This window comes from Cavia porcellus, unplaced genomic scaffold (assembly GCF_034190915.1).
Source record: "Cavia porcellus strain 051 isolate PalLab524CR breed Dunkin Hartley unplaced genomic scaffold, mCavPor4.1 scaffold_9, whole genome shotgun sequence".
NCBI classification, from domain to species: Eukaryota; Metazoa; Chordata; class Mammalia; order Rodentia; family Caviidae; genus Cavia; species Cavia porcellus.
Window position 1 is genome coordinate 66,145,810 of NW_026947492.1, and position 24,025 is coordinate 66,169,834.

At 33.7% G+C, this 24,025-nt stretch overlaps 1 protein-coding gene and 1 pseudogene across 1 annotated transcript; one reads left to right on the forward strand and one right to left on the reverse strand.

The window, feature by feature from the left end:
• Window positions 1–13,542: 13,542 nt before the first annotated feature.
• LOC100728033 (olfactory receptor 52J3-like) lies at window positions 13,543–14,480 on the forward strand (annotated as a pseudogene).
• Window positions 14,481–21,536: 7,056 nt separating this feature from the next.
• Window positions 21,537–22,490, reverse strand: LOC100727756 (olfactory receptor 52E2-like). The gene has a single exon (XM_003465290.1). It carries the CDS (start codon window positions 22,488–22,490, stop codon window positions 21,537–21,539), a length of 954 nt encoding a protein of 317 aa, XP_003465338.1.
• Between the last annotated feature and the right edge of the window lie 1,535 nt (window positions 22,491–24,025).

A 24,025-nucleotide genomic window follows, 5' to 3' on the forward strand; every position in this document is an offset into this window, starting at 1 on the left:
ATAGTAATAGCTAGTGTTTCAGTGGAGAATTAAGACCTGACTTTATTTTATAATGAGATTATTTATTATATGATTTGAATAATATCAATTTCTAGATATTTGGATGTCAGGATTAATATAGACCTTACAATCTTCTAATGTATTTAGCTGACTGTGAAAATGTGAAATACATTTTGGATCTGTTGCAATCAGAACAAGAAAGGCTGCTATCAGAACAAAACAATGCCTCCATGAAATGTAGCAGATTTTCAGAAGGATAAAGTAGAGTAACATTGGACCAAATTACTTGAACTAAATTTAGTTGCTGTCATATAATGCAGAACTAATGTATTTTCTTTTTCGGAATCTGCAGATGCTGTTATTCTAAGAGGTACAAACATTTTGAGATCCTTTTTGGGTTCATTTTCTTAAACTGAGCTTTCATAACATTTCTCAATGATTTGTAATGGTAAGCACTGATTCTATATCCTAAAATGTACTATCTGAAACCTAAGTTGAGAGAAATATAGTCCTGGAGCTCCTGTATCTCCTGCTGATACTATCCTCGTAACACTTTCCCCAGAACTCAATGTCATTGTGCATTGGTATGCTCAAGATTTCTGAGGGAACTGCATATTTCATATCTCACTATAGGAGAGACAGATATACATATTTTGAACACTAGGAACTTTATATTCTTGACTCTAAAAGCTTTTGGTTCCAATTAATGAGATTGAATGATATATCTTTACACCCTCTTAAAATACATAACTCATAAAGTATCTTTAATGTTTCTTTCTGTTCCCAGTGGTTCAATGTCATAATCATTCATTCTAAATGTAACTTCCTATTGTCTGATTTCCATTTTTATAATTCTATTAGAATTGAATTTTAAAGTATTAATAGTGATCTATTTGTTACTAAATTCAGTACTCATTTCAGCATTTAAACCCCCTTTTCCTTTTGAAATAAACTTAGGTATAATAATTTTAAATTTACAGAAAAATATGAGAGCATAGAATTCTTATATTACATTCATCTAGTTTCTCACGTCATTAAAATCTGACATTAATGTGAAATACTTGTTAAAATCAAGATACCGGATTCCAGGAGAACATGGCAGACAGATAGCAGCAGCTATGCAGGCTCTCTGTGAGACCCAGCTTAAAATCCAGGAATGGTGCAGAGTGAGGAATCCTAACCAAGAGGAGATATACCCTGCTGACCCAAGAAAGAACTGGGCTGAGAGATACCAACTGGGAGTGCAATCCTGGTGCTATAACAGGAACAGATAAAGCCTGAGTGTGGAAGCTGCAGCCCACACCATTGGAACCTGCGATTTGGGTTTCCTCCTGCCTCTGCTGCATCTGAATCGGCTCGGCAGGGAGAGAGACGCACGAAAGCTCTGAGAACAGGAATCATTGAATGGAGTTGAGAGCTGAACAGGTGGGGAGCCATGCATTGACCTGCGGTTATAGAGAGGGAGACTAGGACTCATTGACGGTTTAGGAGTCTCCAGCAGAGGACATTCTGGGACCGGGAAGACTTGCCGGAACAGGGCACTGTAGTGACTTCATTCACATATCCCCCTCTCAAGTGGGATTGGTGAGCAGTGCCTAGCCTACGTGACACTGCTGGCTGAGACCCAGTAGGCTAGCAAAACACAGGGCCCAGTGCCTGGAGGTGCACCCTCGTGGTGAAGCCTTAGGTAGGTTGACCTGGAGGCGCAGACCCCACATAGGCTGCCCAGTCCATAACTCCCTGGTGCACTGTGATGGGCAGGAACACCTAGCTGGCACAATTCAATCAGACTGTGGCCAACAGGGAAGAAAGCTGGGCCTCCTATATGCACTTGCATATATAAGGAACAAAGAATATGGGAAGAGGGAGCAGCAAGAAAGGCTCCTCGGCCCCCAATCCTGAGAAACAGGCAATAGTAGATACAGCACCAATAGGCATAAAGAGCTATCTCTAGAGCCTCATAGACGAGTTCAAGAATGAAGTTATTAATGACTTGAAGCAAGATATAAGCAGAATAGTTAGAGAAATGCAAAACAAAACCCAAGAAAAAGCAGATGGTGGAATGGAAGAACAGAAAAACAGGAGAGAATTGTTTGATGGAGAAAATAGAGAAAACATAGAATACATGAAGCAGGTTCAAAGAGATTACAAGGAAACTAAAAATTCTATTGAAAACTGGCATAACAGCTTGAAAGAAAATAAGGTTAGATTATCTGAACTGGAGGGCAGATTTGTAATATGGGAGCATGAAATGAAAAACTTCTTAAAAATAACAAAGAAACAAACAGCAACAATACAAAGACTAGAAGATGAGAAGAAGATGTATAACTTAAGAGTTAAAACATAAGAGAAAAGGTAGGGACACAAACAAATGAACTACAAGAGCTACTCACAGAAATAATCCAAGAAAATTTTCCTAATTTAGCAAAAGGTAAAGACACTCAGATGTGTGAAGCATACAGGACCTCAGGCACCTACAACCAAAACAGAGCTACACCCAGGCATATAATAATCAGAATACCAGAAATCCAATATAAGAACAGAATATTAAAAGCCATCAGAGGCAAGAAACAGATCATTTACAAGGGAACACCCATCAGAATTACAGCAGACTTCTTGGCACAAACCATCAAATCACAAAGAGCATGGGGGGGGAATAATTCAAGCTTTGGAAGATAGTAACCTCCATCCAAGACTAATATATCCTGCACAACTATCCCTTGAAATTGATGGGAAAACAAGGTGCTTTCAGGATAAAGAGGAACTAGGGGAATATGCAACCACCAATTCAACTATACAGAGAAAACTGCAGGATATTCTAAAAAAGAAAAATATGAAGAATCCAGAAATAGTGGCAGAGAAGCCACAGTGAATGGAGCAGAAAACAAAATGAAGAAGACAAACCGACAACTAATGACAGAAAAAGAGCTCAAGAGAAATGAGGCAGAGAAAACTGGATGATAGGAACACCTATTTTGGAGAAAACGATCTCATAATAGGTAGTGCTGATTTGGTATCATCTGATTTTGAAGTCCCATCAAACTTTTGTTCTTCTGTCTTCATGGGTCTTAACACGTATCTTATTGGATTTTATTATATGTGATAGTATAAACAAAAACTTATAGACAAGGAGATAATACAGAAAACATATTTCATTGTCTGTTAGTTGATTCTAAATACCCTGTAATACTGTCATTCTCTTTAATGGTTTTACATTGTTTTGATATATTTGATGCTACAGTATATAAAATTATACTCAGAGATTTCAAGGAAAGAGACAATATGGTGACTACTTTTATGTCGGGATTATCTTGTGGTGAAACACTATTTTGCTTAAATGGTTATGTTTTGATCTGAACTGTTTTGTTGTTATGCCCTCTTTTATCTCAGTCTTCATTTTATTATTTAGTTTTTTATTTTTATCCTTTTAATTAAGGGAAAATAAATAAAAATAGCAGGATATATTACAGTAACCCACTTTGATTTCCTATTAACTTGATTTGAAGCCTTGTATTGCTCTCACCATCTTGTTTTGACTGATGTGCCCCTATTCTGCTTTGTTTGATAGCACCCGGTTTGAAAGTTTAGGCAACAGCTGTGAAAATAGTGGGATTCATTATGACACAGATACTGGTTGACTAATACCTACTTTTGAAGATCTGTAATGTCTCCAATGTTTTGGTTTTGTTGGTTTTGTTCTTTACTGTTTTATTCAATTTTATTATAACTGATGATATAGGCAATTCTATTTGAGATAGCAGGAGGCATTATGGTAATCATTGTTGATCACCTTGCATTATGTTTTTACATTATCTATTATGTCAATCCTTCTGATTTAACCAGCTCTATTCTGTTAATTCACATTTGGTTTTACTATCTTCCAAAAAAAGTAATAAGAACTGTGGGAGCAATAAAACCCAAAATGTGTAATAGTCATTGTACAAAAGAGAGGAAAAGAAAATGTTCTAAAAGGTATAACTGCATGTATATTTAAGTGTATAAGATGGACAATATTACTGAGTTTTGTTGGATCATTGAATAGAAGTGTTTGCAGTCTCACTGTTTGAATGTCCACTTTATATGCTTTAATTTTGTAACTTGAACAAATATTTCTAAGATGACAATATGTAATCCATTAACTAGTAATTTCCTACTGTTTTTTTTTTGTGAAATTCTGTATAACTTGTACCCTTTTTCTGTTTTATTTCCTTTTTCTCCTTAAATAAAAAAATCAAGGTACCACATTTATAGATTTAAACAACATTAGATATTATATTTTCTTCAGATTTTTAAAAATTTTACTTTTACTTTGAAGAGAATAAAACCAAATGAGAAAAAAAACCAAATGGAGTCAGTCAAAACAAAAGGATCGACATAGTATATGTCTTAAAACCAAAATGCAAGGTGATCTACTATGGTTACCATGGTGTCTCTTGTTATCTTCAATAGAATTGCCCATATCATCAGGCACAATAAAATTGAACATAGCAGTACAGAACAAAATTAATAAAAAATGTAAAAAGGTGATAGTCAAACCAGAATGGGTATCATGGTGAATCTTATTGTCTTCAGAGTAGTGGCCTATACTCTCAGACTTGATACAATCAAAAATAACAGATTTGAATAAGATCAGTCAAGACAAGACAATGATCAAACAAAACACTCAAAGAAAATCAGTCAAAACAAGACAAAGAAAGCAATAGAGGGCCACAGATTAAGTTAATAGGAAGTTAAAAATGATTACCCTAGTATATCCTGCTATCTTCTGAATAGCTGTCCATGCCCTCAGGTCTAGTACAAGTAGACAAACTGAAACAGAATATAACCAAACTAAATCGAGTGATTAAGACAATATGGGTTTCAAATCGTGATACATATTAACATTGTCTTCTCCCTTCCCTTTTTACACAATTCCCTCCCCTTCCTTTTACTTGCACAAGGTTCACTGTACATTTTGTATTACACTGACTCCTTTAGTTTTTAGATTAGGGAGGCAACCTGCTATCTACCTAAGTGGTTCTGAATCCTTTCATGATTCAAGAATTATTAAGGTGTATCCATTTACCTACAAGAACCTCAAGCTTTTCTTTCCTTATAGCTGAGTAGTTCTCCATTTTATGAAAGTGTTTTGTTTTTCCAACCAATACGCAGCTGAAGGGTGAGAGTGAGCTGCCCCAACTTTTTTGTGGTTCCCTGTCACATAGAGCATTATTTTCTCATCTTTGACTTTCAGTCCATAAACACTCTTTCAGATTAATGACAGTTCTTACACAGAAATCTTGATGAACCTTATCTCCTGATTCACTCTGCCTGTGTTTCTTTTTATTAGTGTAATGAGGTCATTCGTGTTACAGATTATGGCCAACATTCTATGCCATATTACTTTTCTGTAGTTGGTTTTCAACCTTTCCCCTTCATTCCAATGTCTGTCCCATTCGGTTAGCCCCCTCTGCCACTATTCCTGAAATCATGGTCTTTATTTTCTCTCTCTAGAATGTCCTTCAGTATTTTTTATAGGGTTGAACTGGTGGTCATGAACTCCCCAGTTTCTCTTTATCATGGAAGCATTTTTTTCTCCATTATTTTGAAAAAAAGTTTTTCAGGGTTCATCAATCTGAGTTGGTGATTATTTTATTTTAGGAATTGGAATACTTTGCTCCAAGGTCTTCTTGATGATGGTATGTATGGAGAAGTCTGTTGTGATTTTGATAGGTTTCATTTATAGGTGATTTGTTTCTTTTCTATGACAGTTTTAATATTCTTTTCTTGTGTTGAATTTCTGGGATCTTAATTATTGTATGTCTGGTTGCAGATTTGTTTTGCTTAACGATGGCTGGAGTTCTGTATGTCTTATATATCTGAATATCATTTCCTTTTCCTGTGCTTGGGAAGTTTTCTTTAGCTATTTCTGTAATTATCCTTTGAATTTCATTTGTATTTACCCCTTGCTTCTTCACTCACATTTTTGATACTTAAGTTATAGATTCTTTTTCATCTTCAAGACTTTTATTGTTACTGCCTGGTTCCTCGTTATTTTTAAGAGTTCTTTCCTCTCATGATCACAAGGTGCAAATGTCTTCAAGGTATGATAGTCTATCTTTAGTTTGCTTCAAGCAGTTTTGTCAGCTTTCAATAGAGTTTTAATTTCCCTGTAATCTCTTTGAACCTATTTGAATCTTTTTCTAGATTTTTTATAACCTTTATCAAATGTTTTCCCTTCTTTTTCTATGCTTCTCCATTCTTCCACCTGTGTCTTCTTGAGAGGTGCTTAATATTTCTTTTATTATTTTTCTTATTTCTTCCATTACATGTATTAGTATTTCTGTTTTAAGTTCTTTTATAATTTCATGAAGATATTTCTTTCTGTGAGATGCTGTTTCTTCAGAAATTACAGGTGTGTAGCCCTGTTCTCTTCTGTGTTTATCTCTCCTGGGCTAGTATTGCTTGGGTTGGATGCTGGAGACTTCCTTTTATTTCTTCCTCTTGTCATGTTTTTGGTTTCTTCCAGACAAATAGATAGTAGGGTCTCTGGTACTTCCTGTACTGGTTACAACTTCTCTCAAGTGTGCTGGCTTGGGATTGCTGTCCTACCCAGTCTGCTGGTGACCACTGGAGTACAAACAGTGGTGGGACAAGCTTGGCCTCTCCCTTCTGAACTAGTCAACCATTAGGAGACTTCACCAGGTTACCGTGTGCTGCATGGTCAGGGCTGAGTAAGGACAGCTTCAGGGAAAACTCTGTCTTGGGGATTGGATCACACCCAGGGTGGGTCTCATTCCAAGCAATTCAAACCAATTTTCTCTGTGGTAGGAGGGGCTGAATGAAGCCAGATGCATTTCTGGTTCCAGGCTTATCCTGCCTGACCCCCAAAATATTGCCCACGCAATCCTCCACTCCTGTGGGAGGACTGAGTTCCCCACACTCACTGTGAGCCAGTGCAGTTCTCTGGCCTGCCACTCTCCTCCGTGACCATGTCCTTCCACTGAGGCCCTCAGGCTTGCCAGGCCCCAACCTTCACTGTGTCCATGTGTCTTCAGATTCCAGTGCCATTTCACACACAGTGGGACTGGCTCTAGTGAAACTGCATCTTGCTACAGCCTGATGTTCACATTTTTTCTTTACTTTTTTTCCTGTAGTTTTTACACTTTAGTTTCTTACTGGTTCAAGAGGATCCATCAACTTTCGTCTGGTCTTCTCCTGGATGCTATACACCAGCATCTGAGCTGTTTTTCTCAGAGAGGCTTTTTACTATGATACTTATTGATTTGTCATCTTCTCAGCTACCTCATTTTCTTAAAATTTTCATGCCTGCTTAATATTTTGCTGCTACTCCAGAATTTGTTCCATGAAACATAACATAGTTGTACTTAGATTTTTTTTCAAGGTTTTAACTGTAGGCCTTCTCCAGCCTTGTTTTACTGTGAGACAGGTTCTTGCTAAGTGAAAATAATTTTCCAGACTGGGCTGCAGCTTATTACCCTCATGCCTCAGCCTCCTAGAGTGCTGAGATTGCTGAATTTACTGCTGTGAGTCACCAATTCTAGCTTCTTAGCATTCCCTTAATGCTATGAGATTCTCAGACCATCATCACCTTTGAATTTTTGGAAGTTTTCAAGATTAGTTTGGAGTTTTATGAAATGTCACTCTACTGAGATTTCTCTTTTCTTTGTCCATGATTACATTAGGATTATGTCTTCTGAGAGAAAGACAGCATTCATGTGACTAGGGTAGTATTCATGTTGTTTTTCCTTTAGGAAATTGATCTAAAAAAAAAAAAAAAAAAAAACCTCTTTACAGGCAGCTCCTATGTACTAGCATAGTAATGTAACACTTTTCCAGTATAAAAAGCAGAGAATCTGCTTTTCCTCAGTATAACAATAAAACGAATGAATAAATAAAATTAATGAAAATGCTACTTCCGTGCACAATGTTTTGAAAGAAAGTCAGCATATTCAGCTTTTACTGAGAGGTTATAGGAACTCATGTTTCCCCTCATTAAGATCAGAATTGATACAAAGCAATAAATATTCTTTTGAATACTATTTTGGTCCCTATTTCAATTCATTTCTGTTACTATTCTCTAAATTTTAACATAATAAGACAAATTTTTTTTCACCAATTATTGTGATCTAACTAAAAGGAGCTATTTTAGTTAATGCCCCATCAATGTAAAATTTATTTTTTGTTGGTTTCCTTATTTATCTCAGGATATCACTGTTTCTGCTGCTAGGATATCCTCAAGGGTCATCTTGTGTATGCCTTGTGAAACTCCTCGTATTAGTCATTTGTCTAAGAAACCATTGTATCTCTTAATTCCCCCTGCCCTTTTGCCTTATGTGTACCAATTCCAAGACATAAATGGAATTATTGTATATCACAAATATATACCAATAAGTACCTTGAAAATAAAATAAAAAATAAAAACATTATTGTAAACCAAGTTATTAATGCTTATTTACTAATTTCTAATAGAGTTTTCTCACACTAGTCTTTTTCATCAGGCAAAATAGAAAGACATATCTCTAAAAATATCTTCATGAACCATTATTGATCAATGTGTCTATATGTATGTACTTGTACTTATAGTAAGCAAAATATGAATATCTGATATTACCATATGTAGCAGTTCTACTGTCCTTTCTTGCTTATATCTCCTACTCCATAAATGAGAAGACATGTTCCATCTTAACATATATGTACAGAACTGTGTACATCAAGTATATAAATATAGAAATATCAGCATTGCATTCAGGAGAAAAGTCATTTGTCACTTATGTGAGTTGAGAATAGTTTTTCATGTTCTCTGGATTTTTTCATCCTTTTAACAATGTATCAGTGAGGAATATTTTACTTTTAATATCATCAAAATTATTTGTTTTGTCTTTGAATAATTACACATTTTTTCTTACCAAACTGAAGAACACAACAATTTTCTCCTACATTATACTTTATAAGTTTTATAGCATTTAATTTGATTTTTAGTTTTAATTTTTATTTTTATGTGTTCAAACATTTTATATTAAGTTTAATGAAAAGTAAGTTTTGTATCTAGGTTCTGTTTTTCACATATGCATTTCCAGTATTTCTAGTGCAATTTGTGAATCAATCTACCATTTTTTCATGGAGTTTCATTTGCCCCATTCATGTACTAATAAAAATAGAATAAAATAAAGACATAAGAAACACTAGAAAAAGAGAAAATTTCAGTTACATATTTGTATATATTTTTAACAATTCATTCTTTTCTATTTATATATCTGTTATTCTATCAATAACTCATTATTTTACTTACTGAAAATTTATCGTAAATGTTAAAATTGGGTTGCAAGAGTACTTATTATAGCTTGTGTTTAGAAGTCATCCCTAAACCTCATGCAGTCATAGGAGGGGGGATTTGAACTGAAACTTCTGAAAATGTGAGCGTTCCCCCTTTCATTTTGGATGCCAGGTATTTTGCCACAGCAATTAGTATAATTTTGCTGAGGTCCTCAAAGTAATTTGCCAGAATTTGGATAGAATAATGTTGAACCTACAATACACAATTTGAGGAATTAAATGATTACATTGCATTATAAATTTAAGAATATTAATGAGCCTTTCATTTCGCTGGGAACTTTTAAGTTTCATCAGAAGGGGAAATGAGAGAATAATAGGGAGTAAAAACATCAATAAAGTATATATATATATATATATATATATATATATATATATATATATTATCATTGTAATAATACTTTAATAATGTTGCACTTTATTTTAAACATGATTATAATTCTACAGAAATAAATGAAAAAGAATTATTTCAATAAATTCTCAATAACTACATGATTGTTAGTGGAGAACAATTTTGTTAATTTTTATTTGGTGCTGTGATTCTACATTTTGTTTTTACCTTAAGATATCCCTCATGGATTCAAGGTACCTTAAGGAGCTTTCAATTTTAGATTATTCCTCATATACACACAGAGAGAGAGAGAGAAAAGAAAGATGCCACTGGTCAAATACCTTAATGTTGATTTTTGATTAGTTGTGAAACCTTGGCTAAACCAGAGACAACATTTTTCTGTATATGTACAGGAAAGCAAAAGCTGTGAAAATAGAGATGTTTTAAACATTCCTGTAGAGCACTGGAGAAGACATTCAAGAACAAGTGTAGTATATTACTTCTCAGGCATGCAGCCAATGCTGCTCAGAAACCTCAATTGTATATTAAAGAGATCTAAGTTGTCACTCAATCACATTCTCATAAAAGTCGCACAGTATATACCTCCAAATTTAGAAAAAATCTTGGAGAATTCAGAAAAAACTTTTACAAAGAGTTGGTAATATATATGATTCCTCAATCTGTTTTACATAAATTATATGTGCGGGGCGGTCCTTGTGAGCAGAAATCTAAAATAATACAAATAATTATAAAAATGCTACATTTTAAAGCTTAATTCTTGTGTAAAACCTTATTCTAGATGCATCAGGGAAGTTGGATTTGTGTCTAATATTTATCTGGGAAGAGAAGTTCTATTATTATTCCTATTGTGTAAATAAAGAAATGTAGATGCATAAACGATATCTAGTAATCTGAAGGGCCAGTACTAAACCAAGATTTGAAAATCAGCATGATACTTATTAGAAACTTAGGACCTGAAATTGTAAATACTTATCACTAGTTTTGTTTGTTTGTTTGTTTGTTTGTTTTGAAACAGTTTGTGGCAGTGAGAATTTCATAGACAGAAGTCAGTTTAGGGGAAATACTATGGCTCTGTGTTTTTATGCAAATCAAACAAAGCTAAAATCTTTAGTAATTGAGAAAATAAAAACTATTATTGAGGAAAACAGTATTATTGAAACCTGGAAAAGAAGTCTTTCTTACTAATGAAAATAGTTGCATTTAAATTGTCTAGTTTCTTGTAGGTATGGAAGTATGTACAGAGTTGTAACACAGACTCACATTCATGTGGAGAATGAATTATGTTTTTTTAATCCATAATATTTTCTTTTTCCTAGTTTTGTTAGGATGTTTGCAGTGATTACGTTCCTCTTGGGTAATTGGTACATGTGCATAACGCATCTTAATTCTTTCTTTTCCTTTTCCCCATCACTCTCCCTTTCCCTCCAGCTCTTAGTCTCCTCTTCTCCAAAAGATCTGTTGCCCTAATTATCTTTTTCTTTATAAAGTTAAAATAAATGACAATAATTATGTATTTAACCTATACTATTTTATATGTCTTTGGTACATTTGTATATCTTAGTTTGCTTGTGTTCTCAGTTTTCTTTTTTCTTTTTCTGGTTTTTTTTTTTTTTTTTTTTTTTTTTTTTTTTTTTTTTTTTTTCCGGGTCTAGGTGTGGCAAGAAGTCCCTGGAGACTCAATCTCTGATCCTGTCTAAAGTTGAGATTATAAAAGAGGCCTCAGTTGGTGGAAACCTGTTGCATCCACCTTTCTATTGCCACCTATGAAGAAGACCAAGTGCAACACTCGGGGGAAAGCTGCATGAAACAGCTGTGATTTTTGGGGGGTGATGTGGCCACACATGGAGAGGAGCACGCATAGTACAGACTGAGGTCTGGACTGTGTGGCCAACATACTTCTTGCAGGAAAATGTTAAGCATTAAATCATAACACCTTCTCTACTAAATCAAAACACATCAAAGAAGTGAGTACGTATTATTGATAAATAAATTATATATTCAGTTAAATATTATATGTAAAACATCTCACGAATATTCAGGCATAAAATGCCCATTAATTTCATGAGAATAATTGAATTTCTATAGCAGTAGGAATTAATGTTGAAAGGTGCCTAAAAATAGCCCAAAAGTAGAGAACATGCCATTGGTTTTGCCGTTAACTTTCAGATTAACAATGATATTTTGAATGGTCAAATTGTCTACATTTTTGCAGATACACGTAAAACTTTACAATATTTTTAATAATTTTCCTGGACTGAATTCAAATATATGGGAAATTTATTTTGTCACTTTAATATATTTCCTTATTGAACAAAACAGATAGTTAAAATATGATTAGAGAGTGCAGTTAATACCAAGGATGAAATAAAGTCTCTAGGCTATTTCTGTGCCCAAGCCTATGGGAAAATTCTCTACCGTTCTATGCAGCATGGATCATTTGAAGCCTTAATTTGTCATTCTCTGTTCCTTCAGACTATTTCACATGTTGAATCCTGCACTATCAAAGCACTGGAATTCAACAGAACTACAAAAATTACCTCCTATCATGCTGAAACAATCTGAGGCTGTCAGGTTTTTACTCTTTCTACCACTCTGGTGAGTTGAACTGGTGAGAGAAGTGATCAAGTAAGTACTGACATCCTCCCTCAGGTGAAATTATCACACAGTCTTGCTGTGCCTATTCTGGTATGGGTACAGGACAGACTATACAGTGTCTTTAGAGCTTTTTACCCCTTTCCTAGCTGAACCTCTGTGTAGTGGATCTGTCAGGAGCAATTATCACTCCAGGGCAGGATTCTCAAAGAACTAGTGCTTGCCTGGAAATATCGAATTGCGTTGCTGATTTTATGCTTCAGTGTTTTGAGGAGCTATTGACTTGCTCGGAGTTTTATAAATGTGTCTGTGTCAGTCAGTGAGGACTTGTAACAACTTAGGTTTCTGAGTTTGAGGCTGCCTATCACCCAGGATTTGTAAGGTATTTTAACCATGGATTGTGTAAAGGCACTTTAACTTTCCTTTCTTGTCTATTCATTTTGTTCCATGAACTGTACTGATTCTTATAGAGTCTCTAAGGAAAGACTAGATTTCCAGATTTTAATCTTCTTATATGTCTTTCAAAACATTAGAAAGCTTTAAATATTAGAAGCATGCACTGACTTTTTGCAAACCTCCATTTCAGAATTAGAAGACTATCAACACAATGAATGAAAACTCAGAATCTAATCATGTTCTGAAAAATTCAAATGATTAAGAGGATGATTAAGTAAGAACTGTGGGAGTAATAAAACCCAAAATGTGTAACTGTCATTGTACAAAAGAGAGGAAAAGAAAGTGCTCTAAAGAATATAACTGCATATATATTGAAGTATATAAGATAAATAACCATATTACTGAGTTTTGTTGGATCATTGAACAAAAGTGTTTCCAGTCTCACTGTTTGAAAGTCCACCCTGTATGCTTTAATTTTGTAACCTGAACAACTATTTCTAAGATAACAATATGTAATCTATTAACTAGTGATTTCCTATTGTTTATTTTTTCTGAAATTCTGTATAACTTGTACCCTTTTTCTGTTTTTTTTTCCTTTTTCTCCTTAAATTAAAAAAAATGTGAAAAAAGAGGATGATTAAGTGATGATCTTGATGAAGAGACTTATTTTTCATAGTAAAGTGACTCTGATGCTGCTGAAACGCAGAGCTACCAACTTACATTCTACATTTTTCCTCTGCTGATCTCTCTCTTCTCCCTGTTTGCCTTTCTGTCTCTGTCTGTGTCTCTCTGTCTGTCTCTCTCTTGATGTTTCATCCTCCATGCCCAAATCCCAGAGGGAGACTTTCATTTTCCCTAATCAGCACAGAATGCTATACCACTATAATGGGAGCATCTTTCACCCAGCCACATTTTTCTCCGTTGGAATCCCAGGTCTAGAGAAGATTCACAGTTGGTTCTCCTGCCTTTCTGCTCTATTTACCTTGTGGCTTTAATGGGGAATGGCACAATTTTTCCAGTCCTCAAGACAGAGCAGTCCCTCCGAGAGCCCATGTTCTACTTTCTGGCCATCCTTTCAACAGTCGATTTGGCTCTTTCTAACACCTCTGTGCCCCGCACTCTGGGGATCTTCTGTTTTGAAGCTCATGGGATTACCTTTGGAGGGTGTGTGGCTCAGATGTTTTTGATCCACGCCTTCACTGGCATGGAGGCTGAAGTCCTGATGGCCATGCCTTTTGACCACTATGTGGCCATCTGTGCTTCACTACAGTACACAGCCATCCTGACATCTCGGGTGCTGGTGGGCATTGGGTTCTGGATTGTAATTCGTCCAGCATTGTTCTTACTTCCCTTGATCTATCTCATCTACAGGCTACCCTTTTGCCATGCTCATACCATCGCCCATTCCTACTGTGAACATATGGGCATTGCAAAGTTATCCTGTGGAAATATTCGTACCAATGCCATCTATGAACTCTTCGTGGTCTCACTGTTTCTTCTGAATCTTGTCCTTATTGCCAGCTCCTATGTGCACATTCTCCGTGCTGTCTTCCACCTCCCATCCCAGGATGCACGGGGAAAAGCCCTCAGCACGTGTGGCTCTCACCTAGCCATTCTCTGTGTTTTCTATATCCCTTCGGTCTTCTCCTTCCTCACTCACCGATTTGGACACAGCATTCCACACTACGTTCACATTCTTGTTGCAAACCTCTACTTGGTTATTCCACCTGTGCTTAACCCCATCATTTATGGAGTGAGGACCAAACAGATAAGAGAGCGAGTGTTCAGTGTGTTTAATAAAAGATAAGTGTCTCATGTTCCGTTTCTAAGGTATTTGATTACTCTAGGAAGATTCATGTGCTTGCCTTAAAGCAAGCTTTCCCTATATCTTCCTGAATGTTTGCCTCATTACTGTAAATTTTCAATTCAAGTTTTCATGCTGCTGTGCACTAATTGATTTAAAAACTGAAGAAACATCATTTCATATGTAACTCACAGATGGATGAGATATCCTGAAAGGGAAATCCTGGAAGAAACTTGTGTGACTTTTGCTCATACGATCTCATGCAAAATACTTGATAACTTCATTTTCTTTAATTGTTGCTGGAATTTGACCCTAATTTTACTTCTTTTATTGTTTTATTCTGTTTTCTCTTTCCCTCGTTACTTTATTTCCCCTTCTTTTTTCATTTTTCTTTATCTCTTTCTCTTTCCTCCCCACCCTTCCTTCCTTCTCTTGTATATTTTTTATATTATCTACTAATGGATACTACATTTTATTAATTATTTAACATATTTGTTTTGAGAAGTCTGTGTGTCTTAAGTCATACTATTTGCTGAATATAATCAAGATGTAAAGTTAACATAACAGCCTATGTCTCTTGGAGTTATACTCTGTCTTGCACTTGTAAAGCCAGGTTCCTGGGTTCAAACATTTATCGTGAAATCTGTACCTTAACTAAATTTGTCTGCCAGGTATATGTCTCACTAAAATTATTAGCCAAAGAAATAGTCAATTTTCAAACTGTGTCTCCAATATACTAATAGAACCATATCACTGATTGATTCTGCATTTATCCCTGTACATAATTATCAGTAAGGTCCGATAATCTAGTTACAGATAGTGTATCTATGTGTTACATGCCTGATTTGCCTCCCACTGTGTTCAGATTTATTCTTTCAACCTTTGTTTGACCTTTGAGTTATCTATTTTAAAATCTAAGATCTTACATGCTCCACACATGACATACCTCAGGTTCTCCAGGAGTCTTTATTGTGGAAATTGTAAATTCTTCCCTGAGTGATGCATGTAAGTTAGAGTCACTTTTCAAGTGACTTGTTAATTAGATTTCCAAAAAGTGAAAAAAAAATCATGCCTTCAACTTGTTATATCATTTTATATTTGTTTACAGTTTTGATTATTTTGTCTTCTACACTTCATTTAAAGAACAAACTAGCTACAAATAAAATGAAAAAGATTTTAACAGTGTATTCATCCAGAGATGATACTTGGTAAACTTGTATACATCCTTACTGTTAAAATCATCTTTAATAATGTCCAACAATTTCTATGCAACATTTAAAGGCAGATTGTAGAATTTATTTTTCTGATATTAGAGAATAAAATGTTAATTGTGAAGCCATTCATGCTATTTTGGATTACATTGTATTAATTTACAGAGATAGGATATTTGGTGCATTTTGTAACACTGATTGCAGTTACACATAAATGTACTAATAGATACTCATATTTTAAATTAACATCCAGATTGTACTTTCTCATATTTTCTATTTTGTAGTAATTTAATTTTTTTATCCTGTGAGATGTGTTTATTAGATAACAAGATTATCATTAATCAAAATGTATTTCTACATTCTTGATCTTTGTTTTCATTGATATTGCTTAATTTTACATTTCCCATAATATCCTTTTTCTTCACTATTTTTATTTAGTTCTTGTTTTCTAAATCCATTTTGCAATTTTTATGTCTTTTCAGGTTGCACATTAATACAATTTTAACTTTCCTAGTAACACTTTCTACTTTCTATTAAAAGTAATTTGTAACTGCAATCTACTAGTTGGAGGACAAAAGTTTTAGCTTTATTTTTTGTTTTTCTTCTGCATTTATCTCTTTCATGTTGCTTTCATCTGGAATCCTATGTCTACAATAAATATTAAGTGACAATTTCATTTCATGATATACATTTTCAATGATTTATTTCTATAGAAATTTTTATGAATATCCCTTGCATTGTGAGTCTTCAGTTTTGCTTGTGAACATAGAGTGTTCTCAATCAAGCCCTGTTGCTAATCACAGTGCTTCCCCAATTCCTTTAAAAATATTAAGTTCTACAATTGTGCAAAAATATATTTTAATTTTCCTCATGTTTAAGTAATAAAACAAAATTTTCCAAATGTTTATCAAAATTCTATCCCTTTATCTCTCAATTTATTGTTCTGTTTTTCTTCCTTTTTATCTAGTGCTGATAATGTAAATTGCGGTGTTAACATTTTTTTCTTTTGTTCTCTTAAGGGACTTTGCTTGAATTTTTGGCAATCTGCTTATTCTTATGTTCTGATATTTCATTATTTTGTGACTAAATTGATTTTGTAATAATGTTCAGTATTCTATATTTTTCAACATTCTGACATATAGTATCTACATTTTCCTCAATTCTCCTCACTTTATATTTCTAAGAGTTTTTCAAATTTCATTTATTTAATCATTTCTCAAGAACTTTCTGTAGTTTTCTGTAAATATTTAACTGTAAAATGTGAGCTGTTTTTTTCCCTTCCATCTTTTATAGTTTTTACTGTAGTCCTGAAGTTAGGTTTTGAATGTACTATCATATTAGTGGACTTAAGAATTATATATAATTGGTTTTGGGGATCAAACTCAGTACCTCATGCTTGCCATGCAGACACTGTCCTGCTGGTCTGTATCCCAAGCCCCCTAATGATATTTTTGAACCATCTATTTTGTTCATCAACATACATTTCTATTGTGACCATGAAAAACATAGTAAGAAATAATTTGCACACAAAATTTTATTTCCAGATGTTACTTTTTTCAACTATCTCAAGATCTTCTGTCATTTTCCTTCAGCTTGGAACATTCCTTTAACACTTCCTGTAGTAATAGGCACGTGGTATAAAATAAACTAGTTTTTGTTTATGTGTCATACAGAAGTTCCAAGACTTGTACTTTATAACTTCAAAGACAGCACAAAGCTCTAACAATCCATACAGTTTTTCAACAATGTAAAAATAACCACACTAGTGGTGTATTAAACTTGAAATTCCAATAATATATCTTTACATTTACAGTCAACTGATTTTTGAGAGTTCAATAAAAGAAGAGTAACCTTTCCAATTAGTTGAGCTAGAACCAGTAAATATTAATGTGCAAAATAGCTAACCTGGTCCTAAAATCCATATAATATGCACAAATATTTGAGAATTGGTTGTAATGCCATATTTAAGAGTAAAAATTACAAATCATTTGGAAAAAGATAAAAAAGCAGGTTTGAGATTTGGACAAAATATTATTATTTTGTAGATATCACATCAAGTATAAAAATAATAATAGTAACTGAAAAATTGTGAATATAATGAGCTAAGAATTTTTACTTTAAAAGATTCTCAAAGAAATTGAAACTACAGCCAACATATATGTAAATAAGTATAACAATTATAGTAACAGTATTTATATCCTTTAAAAATTAAAAATAATCACCAAATAATTCAGCAATAATATTTATTGATATAAAATTGGAAGGAATTAAAACAAAAATATGCTTGTACTTAGATATTTATTGCAAAATTTTCAACATAGCCAAGGTATAGAATGAATGTAAATGCTCATCACTGGAGAAGTGTTTAAAATCTGTAAACTATGTACAATGAAATATCATTCAGTCCTTAAAAAATGAAATCTCTTATTTTGTACTTTTGAACTTGAAGGACATCCTGTTACATGAAATAAGCCACTGGTAGGCTTGTACTTCAAAACCTCTATTAATATTTAAAAAGTATAATTGTAGAAGAGTACAGTGGTGATTTCCAGAGTCTGGAGATGGAATCGGTCAAGTTCTACTAATCTTCATTTAGAGAAAATAAATATATTTTGGGTATCTATTGTATAACACGGTGACTATAGTTAATAGCAATGTATGGTGTAGGTGGAAATTGCTAAGAAGGCAGATAGCACTGTTAGTTTTCTTACAACAAAAATGATAAATACATGAGATGCCTATAAGTTACTGAGCTTGATTTAACCATTGGACAATTTATATTAATATCATAATATTACATTCTATACTAAAATATGCATAATTTTTCTTTTAATTTATACCTTAAAATACATATAAATAACCAAAAATATCCTTTGAGAGGAAAAATTCTTATATATATGTATCTTAAGAAATTTGCATCCCAAACATATGAGAAATAATACGATATATTGTAAGGCAAAAATGCAATTAAATGAAAAAAATCTTTAACAGAAATTTCTACAAAAAATAGACAAGTAACTCAGAAACACATGACGAGATGCTCAACGTAAGTACATATTAAAAATTTCAGAATAAAATCACGGTTAGATAACATTTGGAAAACACCAGAATATCTTTAAAATTAATAGGGAGTAACAAGCATTGTTGACAATGTGAATAATTAGATTGCTCAAACAATCATTACGTGCTTGTGGAATGGTTTACTCACTATGGAAAACATAGGTTTCTCAAAATGCTTAGCATTTCCACCTTGAGTTGCATACTAAAAAATTTAAGATGTGTATAAAAATGTGATATAAATGTTCATAAAACCATTATTTAGAATGCTATAAAAATGGAAAGAACACAAATGTCTGTCCAAGAATAAACAAACAAAAATGATTTATATTCATACAATAGTATATTATTTCATCACCTAAAGACATTACATAATATGAGATAAATAATCCTTGGAATCATTAAGGTAAATGAAATTACTTGCAGATATCTGAACATTATAGAAAAAAGGTAAAAAGTGTATTAGAAACTATGAGTAAAATGAAATGTCCTAAAATAAAAGCAGAAGGACTTAAGAGAAATGAAATATGGAAGAAAAATTAGTAAAATTGAATATGATGGCTAAAATAAAAATCTGTAGAACAAAGAAAAGAAGTCTGGGAATTTTAAGTATGAGAATTACTGGTAAAAGTAACAAGATACAGTGAAAAAATTTGCACATGAAGTTGGAGATTAAATGAGAATGAGCATAAAGAATCAAACAGTAGTACAGTTGATAATTAAATTGTGTTGAACTCATAAAATTAGTTAAATAAATCAAGTTGAAGATTCATATATGAAAAATTTAAGCAAAGCTATAAAAAGAAAATCATTAATGGAAATAATGGAAATATGTTATTTTATTTATTTTATTTTATTTTATTTTATTTTATTTTATTTTATTTTGGTATGAGGGAATAAACTTACTACCTCACACTTGCCAGGTAAGTGATTATACACTGAGCTACCTCCCTGGCCCAATTTTTAAAATAAGGTTTACATTGACAAATTGGAAGGGAGAATGATTCCCAAAAACCTGAAAAGGAAAGAAAAGCTGATTTAGAATTTTATAATCTCAAGTGAACCATAAAATAAAGTTTAAATGAAAATAAACTCTGAGAAAGTTCATCACAAATAAAATTATATCAAAAGAAGTATATAAGCTTATTCTTTACAAGTGAGTAAAATTATTACTGATAAATTCTGATGATGAAAGGAAGAATGAATAACAAAAGAAATATAAAATATTTGAGAATTTATTTGTGTTACTTAATAATTGAATCCAGAGTAGTGAGCTAAATGCATAAATGAATATATGATTATGCAAAACAATAAACATATAAGAGTCATTTAAGGTATATTAGGAGTAGTAAATTTTTCAATAATAGTATGTATGCCAGAAAAATGATCAGTAAGCTAACATTATTGTAAAGTTGTTTTTAGCAAATTTAAATAAAACATAATTTATTTTATTTAGAGTTTTTCAAGTTGCATATACATTTGGAAGGTAATGACTAAAGTTATTGTAAATATAGGTATAAAATAAAATAAATGAGTCATATGGAAATAAAAGCAATAAAATCCAATGAGAAAATTACTGTTCTAAAAGACCCAAACTCAAGTTAAATATGATAGTACATAAAAGAAAATAAATTGAATAAAAAAGAAAAAAGACAAGAATTGTATTGTGTGCATGAATTTAGTAGTGAATTTACCTTAAAGTTTCCAAATTTTTATAAATAGAAAATGTATGATATTTAAAAACTGTTGTGCATCTACATCCTAATAATATAAGCAGGTAAAAGTAAAAAATATTTCGGAGGTAAGTTTGCTGACCAGTTTTCAACTCAGTAACACAAAGTTGGAGAGAATGAAGTAGTCAAAACTTTGGTCTGAGCATTCTGTAAATATGAAAACAAATATTCAGAAAGTAAATATAATTAGATTATATTGAGTACTGTATAATTACAGTCTGTATAAGAGATATAGAGAAAGACTGAAATAAGAAACAGTGACAAATTTAGTAATGCTTGACAGGGGACTAGGAGGTCATTGCTTCAGGGTAGTCAGAAACAAAGCCATTCTGAGCTAACTGCTATTTTGGGGGTATAAACAATAATCAGAGGAATTTTCCGATGACTCAGAGAGCAGCAATGAACTTCATTAATGAGAATTTTATGTTGATGAAGACAGTGCAGAGAAATCGCAGCTTAAAAAGAGTTTGGCCTTTTCCTAAAATGAAACCTTCTATTTATTACTACTGGGTTCTCAAGAAACCTATATGTCTTGAGTTGAAGCAATTTTACCTTAGGGCATCACAGCATCACAAAATCTTTGAGGCCTCAACTGTGACAAGAGGCACATGAAATTGTATGTTCTCTACCATATCCAGTGCTCAAGACAAAGAAGCAGGTCTCACAGAAACCTAAACACAAGCCCCAAATTATGAAATGATTTTTCCCTAAAAATTAATAGCATAGTCCTCAAAAATATTGAGAGAAGAAAAAGACACATCAATTATTCTAACAATGTATATATTAAAATCTGATTTTAAAATATGAATCAGATATTGCAAACGACAGAGAAAATTTAATAACCTACTAAAATAAAACCATAAGGAGACTGAGTGCATAGAACGAGAATCCAGAAACAGAGGTTAAGCAGTGATCTAAAAAGCAGTTGGAGAGTGAGTGTTCTTTAATAATGCAGGAGAGCCAATAAATTCACACACTGGATAGTAATTTTCATAACAATGCATTCCTCTGGTTGACCTTTCATACAATTGCCTATGGAGTCCTGTATGCATAAGGTGTTATTCCTTTTCCATGGTTTGTCTCTGCAGCAATATTCTCTTCACACGATCATAGATTTGTTTGGTTCGCACTCCATAGATGACAGGATTGAGCATTGGTGGCACTACAACATAGAGATTAGCCAGAAGTATGTGGATGTAGCGGGGGACATTTCTTCCAAAGCGATGGGTCATGAAGGAAAAGAGGGCAGGTGTATAGAAGGCAAGGATGACACACACATGAGACCCACACGTGCTGAGGGACTTGACACGGGCTTCCTGAGAAGGGAGGCGGAAAACAATTCGGAGAATCTGTATGTATGAAAGGGCAATGGTTATGATGTCAAACACAAGATTACATATGGCACATAAACTATAGATAATATTGATCTTGATACTGGCACAAGACAGACGAGCAAGGCCCATGTGCTCACAGTAGGTGTGGGGAATGACATGATTCCCACAGAAGGGCAACCGCAAAATCAGAAATACAAATGGAATGACAAAAAGGATTGCCCTGACTAATGCACCAAGACCAATCACAGCAACAACCTTGTTGGTCAGAATGATGCTATAGTGGAGTGGGTTGCAGATGGCCACATAGCGGTCATAAGCCATTGCCAAGAGGACAGCAGATTCCATGAGTGTGAATTTGTGGATGAAGAACATCTGAGTGAGACAGTCTCCAAAGTTGATCTCTCTGAGGTTAATCCAAAAGATTCCAAGCATTTTAGGGATGGTAGCAGTAGAGAGGCCCAAGTCAACAGTAGCCAACATGGCCAAGAAATAGAACATGGGCTGATGTAAGCTTCTCTCAGCCTTGATCACAAACAGGATAGTGAAGTTCCCTATGAGTGCAATCATGTATACAGCACAAAAGGGAAAGCCAAACCAGAGGTGAAGAGATTGTAGACCTGGGATCCCCAGCAACAAGAAGGAAGAGGGGTGAGATGGAGTATCATTGGGTGAGAACATCCTGATTCACAATGCGTCAGCTCACAGTCTTCAGAAATGCATGCTTATCTAGTCTGGAGGCACCTGTGCAGTTGTCTGTAGCTAAAACTAAAGACAAAGGAACATTGTAACTTTTTGCATATACTCTTCTGCAAGTAATTTCATCAATTTGGGTTGCATTATACATAGAGTGGTAAGGAATTTTTTTTTTTTAAAGAAGATAAAACATGACCAGTTTAAGTGATGCAAAACTTCAAAACATTACAAAATTAACAATAGTTACCATAATGCCTTTTGATGTCTCAGATAGCTGCAGATAAAAATATAGTAAAAACCTAACAACAGACTAGAATAGGAACAGTAAAAACAAAATAATGAATGTAATAAAGAATGTCAACAAAAGCCTGTTGTAAACTCAAAATTGTTATCATAATATACCTTGGTATCTTTGAAACAGCTGCTCCTACCATCAGATTTGACATAAACAAAACAAAGGAAAATAAAACTCAACCCAACAAAACAATGGAGCTGATACAGGACCTTAAAACAAAACCATAAGGTATCAATAATTGCTGCAACCCTCAGAAGGAGATCCCCTTTAGATGTCACACTGCCGGCAGCCTCTCTCTGAAACTATGATCAGACCACGGGCCCCAGATCTGCAATGTTAGTGGGACACCAAAGCCCTACAGGCATCCAATAGGATTTCACCTCCATAGCAATCATCACAGCCTGTGTTTCTCTGGATAAGCATGTCAGTTATGGCATCATAGTAGGTAGTACTTCTTGTTTTCTGGGCCTCAACTGGCTGAGGTCTGTCTATTTCCGTTCAGGGGCAACACACACATGCAACTAAAACTGAAGAATTGCACTATTATATAGGTCATAGAAGATGAATTCTACAGTATTATATTTTATAATTTCCTTCTGCATCTTGAATTTTTCAGCCTTCTTCCAAAGCATATTTCTCTGATAACTCATAAATAGTGATGATTTTTACCCAAAGACCTAACTGCAGATTTTTCAGCCTTCCAGCTTCCCCATTTGCCTCTTTCCTCCTTCCTTCTCTCCCTGGCTTTCTTTCTTCCTATCTCTGTCTCTGTTTCTGTCTCTGTCTGTCTCTAATATGAAACTTCCCTCGTTCCAAAGAAAATTGCCATGCCCCAAATCAGAGAAAATTACAAACTGAGCAAAATATAAGAATTTTGGAATTATTATCTAACTTAAATATAGTGAATACTTAACGTTATACAAGTTTATACTGCAATTTTAAAAACCAAACATATTTAGAAGGTAAAATAATGGCTGAATCGTTACAAGAAAACTTCAGTTGCACATAGTTTTTCTATGAAAAGTATATAAATAAATAAAGCAATTTCAGGCTTAATTTTCCTGAATATAGAATTTTGTTAATGATTGCCACAAGTTATAAAACATACCCACACTACATGATTTTGTCGATAAATAAGTACTACTTATCATTTTACATGTTACATAAAACACTTCATATCGCAAAATGCATTGTGAATTAAAATCCCTAGACTAGCTGGGAGTGG